The sequence below is a fragment of the Dryobates pubescens genome, chromosome 2 (assembly GCF_014839835.1).
Source record: "Dryobates pubescens isolate bDryPub1 chromosome 2, bDryPub1.pri, whole genome shotgun sequence".
NCBI classification, from domain to species: Eukaryota; Metazoa; Chordata; class Aves; order Piciformes; family Picidae; genus Dryobates; species Dryobates pubescens.
The window spans coordinates 38,109,503-38,125,193 of NC_071613.1; the positions used below are offsets into that span (position 1 = coordinate 38,109,503).

General features: G+C 50.8%; 1 protein-coding gene across 1 annotated transcript in view; it reads right to left on the reverse strand.

Moving 5' to 3' along the window:
* Positions 1-11,080, reverse strand: part of LOC104309725 (unconventional myosin-X-like) — a 90,749-nt gene extending 79,669 nt beyond the window's left edge. The window contains exon 1 of the mRNA XM_054175253.1: positions 10,979-11,080. Within this exon, the coding sequence (XP_054031228.1) occupies positions 10,979-10,999 (21 nt within the window). The 5' untranslated portion in view covers positions 11,000-11,080. The remainder of the gene's footprint in view (positions 1-10,978) is intronic.
* Positions 11,081-15,691: the final 4,611 nt, after the last annotated feature.

Here is a 15,691-nt window from a genome sequence, read left to right on the forward strand (position 1 = left end):
ATGAAAGAAGGAACCAAGTAGTAATGTACCAGAGCTCCCGTATCAAGGGTAGGTCACTCAGATGCTAAAAGAACTCTGAGACAAACATCCTCATTCCTATGGCCCCAGTGACAAGCTGTCCATGAACTGGCCTTGCCACAAAGTGCATAGCAAAGCAGTCGGAAAATGGATCCCATAACACAGGGTTATAACTTAGAAAATAAATTTGCTGTCATAAGGGAGACCTTACTGCAGGCTCTCAGAACTCAAAGGGAGCCTGTAAGAAAGATGGGGAAAGTCTTTTCAGCAGGGCCTGTTGCAAAGAGATAACGGTTTTAAGGACAAGGGGTAACGATTTTAAACCAAAGGAGGGCAGATTTAGACTAAGATATCAGGAAGATATTTTTTCCAATGAAGGTGGTGAAATACTGGAACAGGTTGCCCAGAGAGGTGGTAGAAGTCCCATCCCTGGAAACATTCAAGGTCAGGTTGGACAAGGCTTCGAGCAACCTGATCTGGTTAAAGATGTCACTGCTTGCTGCAGGGGGGGTTGGACTAGATGACCTTTAAAAGTCTCTTTCAACTCAAAGCATCCCATGATTCTATACTGAGACTAGCATTTCATCAGTACTGCCTCACTGTCACACCAATCTTCCACAGTAAACTCTAAGATATCATTTTTTTCTCTGTTCACATAACACCTGGCATTTTAGGATCCTAGACTTGAAAATTAGAAATAACATTTCCAGGTTTCCATGAGGTCGAGAAATCAACTGAAGCCACCGATTTCTTTGTCCTTCCATGACTTTTTCGGTGACCGATACAGAGGTTCTCTCTTGCATTCACACACCTGTACCTGCATCTCAGCAGATGCAGAATACTGTGTCAGCAGGGAAAGGACAAGGGTGACCTGGTACACTGTACCCCAGGGAAGGGGTGGAGAGGCAGACGAGCAGCACATAGCCCTGACTGCCGAAGTAAAGCACCTGTGCATTAAAGCGAAGCATGTAGCCACGTGCAGATGCACCCACATCAGCTATCCAGCCACTGAAAGCAAAGTAAGCTCCAGAGGATGAGATGCAGAACTCTATACATGCAGCAGGTGCCTCTGCCTCTTCAGAGCCTCCCAGACCAGCAGGAGACACATTCAGGAACTAGCGTGAGCAAACAAATGCTCTGCAACCATACCACACTTCAGAAACATGTCTTCGTAGCCAGCTTTCCCCTTTTTTGTGTAGTCTGGAACAGCCTTGAATCTTCATGTTCCCCCAGGAATGTTCTCCCTCTTCTGGAAACTTCTTCCCAGGAAGAAGTGAGAATGAGCTATACCTCAGCTGTATGGAATTTGAGGAGGCAGTTAGCAGTGCTGCCCCTGACAGTATGCACGTCGCTGTTCCTCCTTGTGCACAAACCTGTGTAACTTCTGGGACTAACACGCTCAGCAAAGCCTATGACCAAGATGGGTGCATCAGTTTTCCAGGGGTTAGTCAGAGAAGGAAAGTGCTTTTGGTTAGAAGACACCTCACAGTGTATGAAATAGACACACAATTGTCCACTGCTTCATTGTGGGATGTTTTTGTAATGTCTTCTTTGTGAATGAACGCTGCTCTCAGCCTCCAGATCCACCTGCAAACACAGTACTACAGGAGGCTCTTGCAGTGCCTTGGTTTGGGTAACTATCCCTGATCACCACTGCAACCACGCTGCAAGAAGCAGGTACGTCTCAAAACTGTACAACCCTGCACTGAGTCCAAGCCAAAAACTTCTGCAGGTGCTGTAAGTTTTTCAGCTATGAGTACTGTATATATACATACCTTTATCCTCCTGGCACACTGAGGCTGTTCAGTGAGTTTTAGGCATTCAACCCCTGTGCTTTTCCTGGCAAGGAGTCCATGTGCTACCAGGCTTGGAAGCAGCATTGTGCTAAGCCAGCTCTCTTCCCAGCCTCAATGGGCTTTGTGGTTGTAGACCGCACAGCAGAGATTGGGCTAGAAAGGCTGTTGAAATCCAAAGCCATGATCAGGTTTCAATAAATGCACTGTTCAACAGATTGATCTGGATGTTCATGAATAAGTGATAGGGCAAATATGAAGAGACTTAGCTAATGGATACAAGATTGGTGGGGAAGGGGAGTCTGACACACTAAATCCATATGGGAAGGAATGCAACCTTGCTCTTTTTCTGATGTCAGGCTGAAACAGTCATACAGCCAGTCTCTGGGTTGTATCTGATCAGCAAAACGTGACACATCTCCTGGAAGGGAGGGGACATCCCAGGAGGCCACAGGTAAGAGAGAATCCAAAGCAAGAACAGCTGAGTTGGAAGCAGCCAACACAGGCCAGCTGGTAAGAGGGACAATACCTGCAACAGCAGCAGGGCTAACAGAAGCAAAAGTCTACTTCTTGTAAGGCACAAGGAGGACACAGTGCAGAGCAAAAAAGGACTGGATCTCACCTGGGAAGGACCCACGGCTCCCACACAGCAGCCCACGGAGCCTAGACAGACTCTGCAAATCAGCACAGCTCATGGAGCTGAGCACAAACCTGCAGCTGTGAGTCCTGCTGCTCCGGAGCTGCAGCACAGGCTGAATCAATGACTCAGATTAGTTCTGCCAATTAGCAGCCCCATTCTTTACTAATTAAGGAGCAAAGCCTCCAGTCTGCCAGCAGCTTTGCGGAAGAGTAGTATCAGGAAAAGGTTTCTGCATTTTAAATAATCTAAGAGCAGTTTGTCACTTCTGGTCACTGATGTATGTGCACTGCTTCCCACCTCTCTTTTGCCTCCCCCTTCCATCTGTTCTGTTCCTTTCTCCTCCCCCTACTTGGCTGCTGCACAGCTTCTCTCCTCTCCACTCTCCTGCACATCTCCCAACTTCAGAGATGCCCCAGGAAATGCCTGGTCCTTGACCTTCAAAAAGAAGCAGCTACCCAGTAGCAACCACAGCTCTTCACCACGGGAGTGGAGGGAGTGAACCTCCAACTTTTCTCCCACGCTTCAAGGCTGCCCTTTGCCATGAGCACAAGGTGCATGGGGAGAGGACAGGTATGCATCCTTCCAGACTTCAAGCTCTCTCCAGGCTCAGTTTAAGAAGAGCTGCCCCCTGCTATTCTGCCATGGGCAGTGCAGTCAGTACCTTCTTCAGGTGAAGCAACAATCCTACAGTTGCAACCACCAGGGAACTTCTCACCAGCCTCAAAAGTACATACTGAAGATCACTTCAAAAAAGCCAGCACCACTTCCATGCCTTCTCTATGAGGTTTCCCCCCTTAAAACTTGAATTAAAACAAGTAATTCCCTAGAGCAGATTACTCACATGGATACCTACAGGTTTGTATTCCCTGTCTCTGAACATCCCTGACATATCACAGCAATGGTGGCTTTCCTACATCTTCTCTGTAGCCCTGAAAGAAAGAAGCAGCGTGGCAAGTGCAAAAGCCCAGCATGGCCGTAGCAAAACTTTCACTGGCCAGCTAGCCACTCCACAATGAGCAAGTGAAAAGCTACTCCTGCCCTCAACTTGGACATCACTTTGCACCTCCTCTTCCCTCCTCCAACCAAACACATAATGAAGCAGCTTCCTTGCAGCTCCCTCCCTTTGTCAAATTAGGCCAATGTCTTTAAAGCTGAAAAGGGAGACTTGAGTGGCATTCAAGATCCACAGATAAGAGCTCATGGCCTCAGGAAGCCACAAGGATACAGCAGTCTATCACAGAGACACCAGCTCCAACATCCTGCCTCCAAACAGTCACTATGCAATGCCATGCAAAAGATCTTAGATGAGAGCCCTGGAACGGCATTTCTGCTGCAGTGTTTATTATGCATAATTTGGGATTATGTCTAATACCTATTTGCATCTTGCCACATCCTTGACTTCAATATTGAATTCCCTGCCACATGGAGTTCTACCATCTACTCACACATCATATGGAATCATACACTTTTTAATCAATCACTATGAAGTAGAAAATGTCTTTTTATTACGGTCAGAGGTGGAAGAACAGAGGAATCTAATCCACCTTCCCTGTCTCATCCATTATTTTCTGCTCGTTTGCCATGTCTCCTCCTATTTGTCATTTCACTAATAGAGTAGTCTCAAGATTTTAAATTCACCACGTGAGACATTTCCCTGGTGTTCGATAATCCTCAGTGTCCTTCCTTCAAACACCACACAGAAAGCAAGTGGAATGCCTCTGAGCTGAGATGCAGTGTCGGCCAGTCTGAAGTATAAGTACCAGTGGGGAAAAAGGGGGATACAGCCCATGAAAGTGAGAAGCTGGGGAACAGTAAAGAGAGTAGAACCCATGGTTCACTATTTTCTCTTCTAAAATCACTAGGGACAAAGACATGTGCTAGTAGCAGCAACTACCAGAGTGGAAGGGCAGCGTTGTGGATAACAACAGAGACATGTAGAAGCTTTTCATAAACATCCCTGGAAAGCACCCCTCTTGCATCACACTGGGAGGCTGAAGTGCTTCCCCACATATTAGCCAAATGGAGAGGATGTAAAACATTTTTTAAATCAACAGGTCCAAAAGTTCCCAGAGATCTGTCCAATAAAGTTTCTCACCAGCTGATACTCAGCCTGGAAATGCTGAGAAAATTCCAAAAGACAGGAAGGGCCAGAGCCTAAATGAGGGCGGTAGCAGGATTATCCTAACACACACCATGGGTTGCTTAGCCTGACACTCCCAGGGAAATTCAGAGGTTCTACCTTCAGCACTTCCAACTTAAAGATACCCTGGCTTTAATTATTTTCCAGTGCTAGAGAGCATGTCAAAAGAAATCTAGACAAGTTCTTCTTTTCCAAGCATAAGAGATAAATAGGGAATCATAGATTCTTATGGCACTGATCTAGAACACTATTCTGATAAATGTCAGTCCTTGAGGAGCCAACAGCAGCCAAGAGATGTCAAAAAAAATCTGCATGGGGAAAATCATGACTAATTGAGGGAGTTTCTAACTGATCTCTGCAGAGACAGGGTCAGTGCTAGTTTGTATTCTCATCTAGGACCTGAAGTCAAAAGTATTGCTGACAGTACTAGCAGGCACGAACATCTGGTAGATCAGTAAGTACCCACAAGCATAAGACCATCAGAGCAGTGTGAATTCCACAAGCCTGCTTGCTTGAACTAAACGAGATTAAAACACAGCCAAATAGAAAGGTCAGCTTCAGGGGAGAAGGAATGCAAGGAGCACTTCAGAGGAATGTCTTCTGGAAAGTCACAGCCCCAAAGAGGATTGCAAATTTCTGAACAGAACCTCCCAAGACATTTGTTTGCAATGAGAGCTCATGCATGTCTGGGACATATAAACAGAAGTAAGGAAGTTTACTCCTTATGCTTTGAGGTGTGAGAAAGAAGCTTTCCAGAGAAAACTGGGGGGACACACACCAAAAATCAGTCATTTTTGCTATTCAGAAAGATCCCTTGTAATGCAAAAGTATTTGTGAAATGTTAATGTAATTATGTAGATTTGCCAGAGCTAGGCTGCCCTATCTAGCCCAGACACTGATAGGAGGGGGATCACAGCAGCATGTGGCCCAGCATGAGTTGCAGACCTCACCTCAGTCCCTGCATACTCAACCAACTAAACCCTGCTGTGAGAACTCTGCTGCCAGCAGTACTGAAACCACTGCTCTGCTACCTGCTGTCTCATCTTTCCCAGCAACCCAGAGGCTACCTGGTGCCAGAGAATAGTTTCTTGCAGACGATTATTTGGGATGAAACAACTCTCATGAAAGAGAAGCAAAGTAGAACCCTAAAATGGATGGAGATGCCAGACACTTTAGAAATTAAGCAGGATTTATTTTAAAACAAGGTTGTGTAACCACTTGAAGAAACTGCAAAAAGCAGAGGATCCTCCAAAAATAAGAAGCTTTTCCAGGAAGTGTGATTCAGCCAAATCTTAACCATTGGTTCAAGACACAGGTATCAGGAATAAATGGGACCAGTACACAGCCCTGGCTCCCCCTTCTCGTCAAATATGCTGATTGATGTTACCTAAGAGAGGCCCTGCCGCTGGTTCAGCATTGTGCATTGCTACAATAATTACTGCTAACAGGACCCAAAAGTACCCCAGACACTGTGCAAAGCAATGCACACCAGATGGGCCTTCCATAGGTGCTTTTCCTGGGACTCAGCTCTACAGCACTGCTGAACTGTGTGCAAGCTCAGAGGGAAATGCAGAGACAGAACTGCAGAGCTTGGGGTAACTGGAGGATAACCAGGAAACCCAGACTCGCAGAAGTTTCAGTCTTAATGATCACATTTAAATAGCTTGCACATTCTCCCTAGAGCAAAATGGGAAATAAGAAATTGTGAAATATCTGTGATTATTAGTTAAAAACAAGTGAGGCAAGAAGTGAAAGCAAAGGGATATACAAGGTGGTCTTGGGGGCAGTGATAGGGCAGCTGGCCCTGGGAAACCCAGCTCCCTTCAGACAAGGGCTCCCATGCAGTGCCTGCGCCAGCCCACCCTTGCACTGCTGATAGGATCTGACAAGGTCACAGCTCACACAGCCTGGCTCCAGATGAATGCCCTAAGGAGGGAGCTAACAGGACTCCCGCTCTTCCGCCAGACACTTCTTCATGTCACCTTTGGCACAAGAGCTTTCTTCCCTGCAACTGCTGTTCCAGAACAGGGCAGCTGGGTCCTTTCGCCCTACATCTGCCTTTTAATCACACTGAACAATTCTGGGGAGGTGCAGCTGGGGTGGAAGATTCTGTGTGCAGGAACATCCATGCTACTCCATCCTAATACATACCTTCAAGGACAGTGGTACTTCTGTTTAACTGTTTAACACAGGCTGTTTAACACAGACAGAGAGGGCTTGGTGTCGACTCAGTAAGCATTACATACACAGCATGGATGCAACAGTCAGCATTCTTTTTCTTTTCCCAGTCTCCCCACATCCTCTTTTCTAAGAGGTCACAGTACTCTTGGAAACTGAGGAGAAAGCCAGGGAAAACGACCAGGGAAAGCCAACAAAGCACACCTCAGAGGGGAGGAGAGAGGCTTGGTAGGAATACTCCTCCATGGAGCAGCCCCACTGCTGAAGACAATGGCGCTCTAGCTACTGTTTCTTTCCAAGATGGAGTTTTCCTAAGCCAAGGGCTGTTAACACAAGAGCACTCAGCTCACTGTTACTAGGAAAGACAACACATCACTCATGGTCAGCATCACCCGAGTCAGCTGAACCATTTCCCTCACCTCAGACAGGAGTCTCTGGAAGGATTCCCCACGACATCCAGACAATGCTCCTCACTCACAGGAACTCCACCTTCTCCCAGCTGCAGAGATCAAGTGGAGGGCAAACCAAGCTGTTGAAAAATCCAGTTCAGGATGCCATACACACGCCCTCCTCACCCAGCACAAGCCAGTCTTCCTGAAGACACTGATCTCTCAATGATGCAGCAGGACAACTTCAACCAAGAGCTCAAAGCTGGTCAGAATTGTACTCTGACAATGTTTACACACAATGAGTTCACACTAGGAGTAAAGCACCATCAGATACATGGAGGGCAGTGTGCACACCTGAGTAGCCCATGATTGACAAAGGGCTATATTGTGCAGACTGATGGCTTTGTGAGGTATTCAGACACTTCCCAGTTACATCAAGCAGTCAACAAAGCTGCACAGCAGCCAGGGCAGCGCTGCCAAAGCAAAAGGGAACTGAAGAGCTGCTTCCTCTCCACTTCAGTTTGGCGCTAAGAAAGCAGCTCAGATGTATGCATGGTGGCAACTCAAGGAGCCCCTGTACTCCTCCATGGACTTGACTCTGGGACTCCCTGATGCTCTCCCTGTCTCCCTAGGAGAAGTGGTTCCTCTCCTCACCTCCAAGACAGATGTCCTAAGCAACAGGACAAACAGACAGGCTGTAGCCAGGGGAGGATGAGGGACAGTAAGTGAAGACCAGGACTGCCATAGAGAGGACAGCTCAGACCACCACAGCCATGCAGGCATTAGCACAGAATCCCCCCTCCCTTTCTCTTCCTATGTCAGGAAGCTTAAGGACTTTGGGGGATTTATTTTACAACACAGATGAAAAGTGTTGCATTTCACCAAAAGGGCAATGAGGAAAACTGTTTAATCCTCAAAATGCCAGTGTTTCTAGGCCAATGACGCACGAGCACAAGGAGAATAGCATCTGTGACTCCACTGGACACTGCTGTTCAGTGCAGGCTGACCATGGAGCCATGCTGGATGGCCACTCCAACCAGAGAGCAGAGAGATGTGATGGGAGAAGTGTCTCCTTTAACCCTGGGCATGACATTCCTGCTCCTAGGGAGAACGAGTCACATCCTATGTGTCACCCCACATCCTGCCCACACTCCAGACACGAAAGGAAATTATCATCCTTCAGCGTGCCACAGCCCTGGCCTCCACAGCCCCTTCTCCCTGTCTGGGCACAGGACTCATGGCAGTAGCCAAGAAAGGAGACAGTGGAGTACACACACTGTCTTAGCTCCTCAGCTCACACTTGGCTGGACCAAAGCCGGCACATCTCTGAGCCATGCTGCAAACCCCAGATTACAGAGCCACATGTCTTTGTGCTGTACCACTTGCTGAGGACAAAAGTTTTCTAACCTGGCCCACTTGGCATGCTGCAGGGTAAGGGGGGCAGCAGCACACACTTCACCAGCTCACAGATCCCAGGGTCAGCAGTCAGAGGAGAGCATGGCACATGGAAGCCTTTCAGCAGCATCAAGCTGGTAACAACCAGCCAAAACTTCTCCCTTTGGCAAAGCCAGGACAATAAGTAGGTTGAATCCATCACTAAGCCACTTATCATAGATAAACTTCAAAGATTAAGAACTCCTTTGGTCTGCAGCATATTGAGGGAAGAACCAGGGAAGCTGGGAAGACCCACGGCATCTCCATCTAACCCCAGACACTGACCACATTGCTGAGTGTGATATCTAAAGGCTGCAAACACTGCACTGAACCCTTCTAAGGGAGGACTAACAACATGCTGAGGTTTAAACTATTCATTGTAAGGGATGACATACATCCCCTGGGACAAGCTTGGCTTCTGCTGCAGCAGAAAGAGGTGGAGCAACTCCCTTCTGCTCAGGCGTTGCCCTCCCACCAAGAACCCCCCCATGGAGAAAGAGGAAGAGTGGCTGGGGTGCAGCAAATGCCAAACATTCCCGCTCCAGGGAAGCCAGTTCCCTCTCTCCCACCCCCACTGCCTTTCCTGCAAAGCCTAGTTTGATGCTTTCTCACACATGCTCGCCCTGGCTCTTCAGCCTTGGCCATTCCACTCCGCTGGGGTTTAAGACCATGATTTACCAGAGATGTAAGACTCCTTGAGAGTCTCTGGCTTCAAGACTGCCCCACAGCCCTTCCCCAGAAAGTTCTCCAGATAATGGCAGAATCACGCTTGGACAAGTGCAGCTGGACAAAGCAGGCTGGGTGCTGCTTGCTGAGACATGCGTCTCTGAGCATCCACTCTCCTGCCTCCCATTCCCATCAGGCGCTTCAGGCTCTTTGGTGGCTACTCCTCCTGTAAGAGGCCAGAAGGTTCCTTGTGAAAGAGAGGCAGGCATAAAGGCTCTGGAGAAATTGCCCTTTGGGAAACCTTGGCCTCCATCTGATTAGATACAGACGGCCCAGGCTTCCAGGAGCAGCAGGTTAATCAGTTAATGGCTGAAAAGATCCTGGGTGATGTGCTGCACATGCCGCAGGGCAGCCTCAGCCGCACAGCCCCCAGGGCAGCCAATCCTTCCTCACTCCAGGGCCAGATCTGGGAAAACATCTGTTCTGATAAAGAAAGTGCTTCACTGGGGAGGGGACAGGCTCATCAGCTCATCAGCTTTTCTGCCCCACTGACACCAGGCTGCTCTGGAGGGGCTGCCAGTACTCCCACCATACCCAGGACATGGCAAGAGCAAGACCCTGGGTTTAAGGCATTGGAAACCAACCAGAGGTTGGAGAGGGGTGGATGACAGATGCTCCTGGCTGGGCAGAGGAGGCTTTCAAAACTCAGCTGCAGACTTCAGGATGACCCTGTCACACCACAGTGCCTGCTGTGCCCATTGCCAGTGCCATGGGCACCCCCTGTAACGCACAACCAAAGGCAGCACCAGGCTGTGATGGAAACCTGTGAGTGCTCAAGCAAGGAAAGAGGCAGAGATAATTTTGGGGGGGTCTGGAATGCATGGCACTAGATCACAGGCCTTACATCTGCACATGCCTTGCTCCTGTGCCACACAATGCCCAGCACGGCTGCTGTGAACTCCCGAGGAAAGGTCACTGCGGGCAGACGTGGGACCAGAGCCCACGTCTAACGGGTCCAAGCCTGTTCCCGGAGATGCCCGTTCTGGCCGCCTGCGTGAAGGTGACCGGGCAGAGACACGGAGATGGCAGGGGACCGGGGCGGACGCTCCCTCCTGTCGCACGCTTCGCGGCTCCTCCGCGGGCTCTGGCCCGGTGCCACGTGCGGCGCGGCGAGCTGTGACACGCACATGCAGGCAGGAGCAGGCTCCGGACCCCCTGAGTCGCTCCAGGGGATTAGAGCAGCGTGCGAGCCCAGCCGTCTCTGGGCAGCCATAACTATCATGCGACAAATCCGCTCCTTCCTCTTGCAAGGAGCCCGAGCTGCTGGAGCCGCACATCCCTCGGGCTCAGGCTCCCGGAACCCGCTCGGCCCCGCACAGGGGCTGGCCGGTGCGGCGCTGGGCCTGGGGAGCGCGGGGGATAAACCCGCTGCATCTTAGTGCTCCGGCAAAAGTGCAACCGGGACTGCCCAGGCGCGGGAGGAGCGGGGCCGCAGAGACCCCCCGCAGGGAACGCGCATCCCGGTGCACCCGGCCCAGGGCAGCGCCCGGCAGCTCCGAGCCTGGGCACGGCACATGGATGCTTGTTTCACGCCGGGACCTGACCCTGCCGCCCGGCCTCCGCCCGGCTCCCTCCCAGCCTCCCCAGCCCCTGAGCCGGGGCGAGCAGGCGGGCGGGCAGCCCCGCCACCGCCGTGCCCCTCGCCCCCGCAGCTGCTCACCTGACGGAGAGAGGCGTCCATCGGCGGTCCGGCCCCGCACCGAGCGCTGCCGGCCGGCTTTCAGCGCCGCATCACCGCGGCCGGGCAGGAACAGCTTACCCGCCCCACCGCCGTGCTGGCTCCGCCTCGCCGGCCGCGGGCAGCGGGGAGCGGCCGCTCCGCCCCGGAGCGCTCAGGAGCAGTGGGAGCTGCTCACGCTGAGTGGGGAGGAGCGGCCATCCCGAAGGTGGAGAGTGCTGGGAAGGGTTTGAAGTGAGCCCGAGCGGCCAGTGCCCCCTCGGACACGCAGTGGGAATCACCTCTATACAGGCAGAGCACCCAAGGGCGGGTTTTGGAAGAATAAGTGATTTCGTTTACAAAAACAAACATTTTGGGTTCAAGGTCTCTGCAGCAGGTCATCATAGCACGATATAGTGAAAGGGACCATTAACAACTTCAAAATTACGACTCTTGAGATCTGGACCAGCCAGCATAGAGCAAAAGGCTGGGTGAAGTTTGTCAAAAAAGTGTGGCTAGACCATAGTCCACAAGTACCTACACTGTGAGGCTGTTTCTGGCCCTAAGAAATTATTTCTTTAGTCTGAAAAGAAGATCTGATGAAGGAGGAGGGGAACACACAAGTTTTGGGGGTTTGTTATTTTTGTCAGTAATGTGCTTTTTAAACTACTTGAAACACAGAGAGGTTCTGATGGAGTAGTACTATCTCGTCCAACCTCTACCACAAGACAGAGAAACACCTAAGCCACTGCCTAACCTGTGATGACCACCCCCACCAGCCTCTTCTGCCTTCACTATCTGGGCCTTTTGCTAAGGTTTTCTGATATCTGAGTCACTGTGAGTGTGTCCTTCCATTTTGATAAGTCACTAAGTGCCACCTGGGGTATAACTATCCAGCCTCTTGGTTTTGTGCTGCGCTAGCTTAATCTACACCACTTTCCCTGGCTGGTGAAAGCATCATGCAAGACGGCGCCAGAGCCTAACTGCAGTCCTTATCTCAGATCTAATACTTCTGTCCGCAAGGCCAATTACCCTGTTAGCAGAGGGGATTGGATCAACTCAACAGCAATGTGTCCTTGGCAGTCATCTCTGCAGCTATGCATTTGTCATCAGCAAACCTATTCAGAGTAAACATACCAAGCAATCTGCATGCACTCATCATAATCGTGGGGCCTAAGCCCTGCTTACCAGGCCAAGTTCCTTGTGAACTCCTTTCCCCATTAATTAGTTCCCAGGCACACACCATGGGGGAAAAAAAAAAAATCTAAGCCTGTAACTACTGCAGTTTTCATCATGGTGGTGATGGTGGAGCACATGTATTGCTGGGCTGTAAGGGAATAGTGGGTGTTCCAGCCTGACAGACCTCCCTGCAGCTCTGAGCCAGCGACCCGGGAAAACCCAAGCCAAGGTAAAGAACCAATGTTTCAAAACCCAAGTTTGTTAGTATTAACACTACTGTCAAACGACACTTTCAATGAGGGATGAAGAAAGTGGCTTGACCTGGTCCTTAGAACAAAGAGGCTTTCCAAACTCTTCATAGAATAGATGTATTTCCCAAATGCAGCAACAGTGACTGATGCTGCAAGTCCTGTGCTCTAACAGCCCAGTAGGAAGGGTGTCAAGAATCTTGAGAAGAAACTTATGCCTGATATTTGCTCCTCTCTGTTAGAAGATTAAACCAATAGTCCTACAGTCATACAGCCCAGCTGGAACTGTGGATGTCTGAACAGTCCTCTGACACTCTTTAGGTGCTGCTTGCCTGAAAGGGGTCACTACCACCACCTGCTTCTTCACAGAGTTTTGATAAGCAGGCAGCAGGCAAGTGCTGACTTGCTTTTGCTGGCTGCCCAGGTGCTACCTTCACCATGTGTCTGGCACCTCACCTCTGGCACCCTGGCAGCTCCAGGGCTGGCTGCCACACCAGCAACACAATGAACATGAAGCAGTCAACAAAGACATGGGCCCCACCATGCAGGACAAGCCTGGACCCTTCTCCAGCACACCAACTGTCTCCCCGGCTCAAGGCTCCCCAAACCCCATGCACTGCCCGCATGATTGGCAGCAATGCTGGCAACATGGTGAGGTTCCAGACCTCCTGTCATCACAGCTGCAGATGGCACAGGAAGCAGGGTTCCATGGTTGTTCTCTGCTTGTCGGCAGAGAGATGGGCTTTGACTGGGTGGTCAGGCATGGGGGGCCTGGGCAATGAACTGTTCCTGCATCCATGAAAGGAGCAGCCCTCCAGTGCCGCAGGCAGCAGAGCCCCACACCCAGCCCCGGCGGCAGCAGACGGTGAGTCAGCTTCCTGCTGGACTTTCCACACTGAGGGAAGGTCGGTGGAGGACTGGCAGGAACAAGCCAAGGCAGGAATTCCTTCTGGACACCAGACAATATCCTAATTTCCTCCTCTGCCACGGGTCTGGCACACGGCTGGAAGGCAGGCCAGTGTGCGCCTGCTGCAGACTGTGAGTATCTGCCAGGCTTGCTCTCCCACCACCTGCAAGGACAAGCTGTGATACCTCACCCATAGGTGCCACCTCCCCAGTCACCTCCCCAGTGGCTCATTACAATCATACCCGTAGGGTGGGGAACTGATCTCTGACATCACACCTGGGATGATCTCAGGAGAGAGCCAGCAGCAGAGACAGATATATTGGATCCAGCCAGGGGCACGGGGAGGTACAGATGCAGGAGAAGGGGATCTGTGCTCTGCTGTGCATCACTACCATCACAGCCCCGGCAGTTTTGCTAGGGTCCCCCAATCCTGCCTTGCCCAAAACATGGGGCAGTCAGGACTACACAAGTGCAAGGGGAAGGGGACACGTGGTAGGGCACGTACTGACCCCAGAGTTACATAGAATACATAGAATACATAGAATAAACCAGGTTGGAAGAGACCTTCAAGATCATCGCGTCCAACCCATCACCAATCCAACACCGCCCAAGCAACTAACCCACAGCACCAAGCACCCTGTTCTGGCTCCCCACCTCACTTTCACTATAGCTTGAAATAGGCTTAAAAATCAACTCTTGAAAAGTGCAGCTTCTCCCATCTCCCATTCCCAGCCTCCAGGGAGTCCAGCCACAGCATAGACCTGGGCACTCTGGCTAGGACAGCCCAGGCTCATACTGCCCCAACTCAGCACAGAGCAGTGGACCTCTCCTCCTGCCCCACTGCTCACAAGGCAGTCATGTCCCCTGCAAGGTAAGGATGGAGACAATCAAAGCTGTGACGAAGCTCTCCCTGCCTGCGGCTGCTCTGAGGCTCTGTGGCAGGAATTAGCCCAGGCTCCTTGGGGACAGGATCGTATTTGTACCAGATGTGTCCCTGCTCCGGAGGAATGTAATTAAGACCGCTTGGAGGGGCTTTCACAGGGTCACACCAAGCACTGTGGCACCTGCTCCCCTGGAGAGCAGGAGCATGGGGGGAAGCCCTACTTGCAAGGGGGAACAACATATGGGGGGGGTGGGTTTGGTATCTGTCCTAGGCACTCCATTGGCTCCCACCTCACTTCAGATACTGTCTGTAGTGAGCTCATCTCACTGAAAAGCAAAGTGCTGCCTGTGCACGCTACAGGTCCAGGCCAAGGATGGCTGCACCTTTCCTCAGTCTGTCCACAGTGGGAGAAGCCTTTTACCACATCAAGGTACAGGAATGCCCTCTACTTTCTCTGGAGGTCAGAAAAACAGAATACTTTCTTCATTTTTTAGCCTGAGCACAAGAACAGAGAGCTAAGGCAGGCTTCAGAGGGTGGATGCTGGGAAACATCCCATCCAGTGCCGCCATGTGCCACTTCTTGGACTCTGAAGGATCCTCCTGAACTGTGTCATTAGGGCCAGCACCAGCTTGTGACTTTCTACCAGCTCCGTCTGCACTTGGCCATGTTGGATGGACCAAACCCATAACTGAATATTTCCAGCTTTCTCTGTGGATAGAGGTCTTGGTTTTGTTCTCCCAGCCCAACCCATCCTTCCCTGCCACGTTCCAGGCCACACAGCAGCTCCCAGCAGCGACAAGCTGAGGTTCCCTGCCACTTCTCCCTTCATGTTGCCACAGGTTTGCTTGGGGCAAAAATATATCCATGTGCAGCTTTTGCACCTTGCCCCTGAGAAATGCAGTCCTGGTGGTGAGAGTGCTGAACAAGAGAGCTGGGCTGCACAAGGCTCTAATTACAGGACGAACATGCAGGGATGGGGCCAGCCAAGCGCATCCACCTAATTTCCTCTCCTATTAAGCCTGCCCTGCTTTTGCATGACCCAGACCAAGCCTTGCTATTAACGGGTGATTCTGCAGAGGTCACAGATGGCTCTGTTACAAAGGGCCTTGTGAATTCTGCTCAGCTGGGTGTATAAGCAGGGCTTTGCTCACAGATGCCAATACTGCAGGATTCATGCTGCAGAAAGTGTGTCAGCCAGTTGTGGTGCAGGCAGTTCCCAGACTGGGATGTTTTGCCAGATGCGGGTAGCTGTGTGTCCCTGGCTGCATGATAAATCCAGGTGAACAAGTGAGGAGGTTAAATAGTGTCATATCACTGCCACTGGTCACAGCTAAGCTCTGCTGATGAGTGCTGGTAGCCAGAGCTCAGAACATTTCCTCTTCCTGGTCTTGCCTGTGCAGCTTCAGTGTGCAAAATCATTTCTGTGCTAAAGGACAGAACGCTTCCCCTTGCTGTGCACCTGACACCAAACTGATGCCAGTACCTGCCCTGTTTTGCT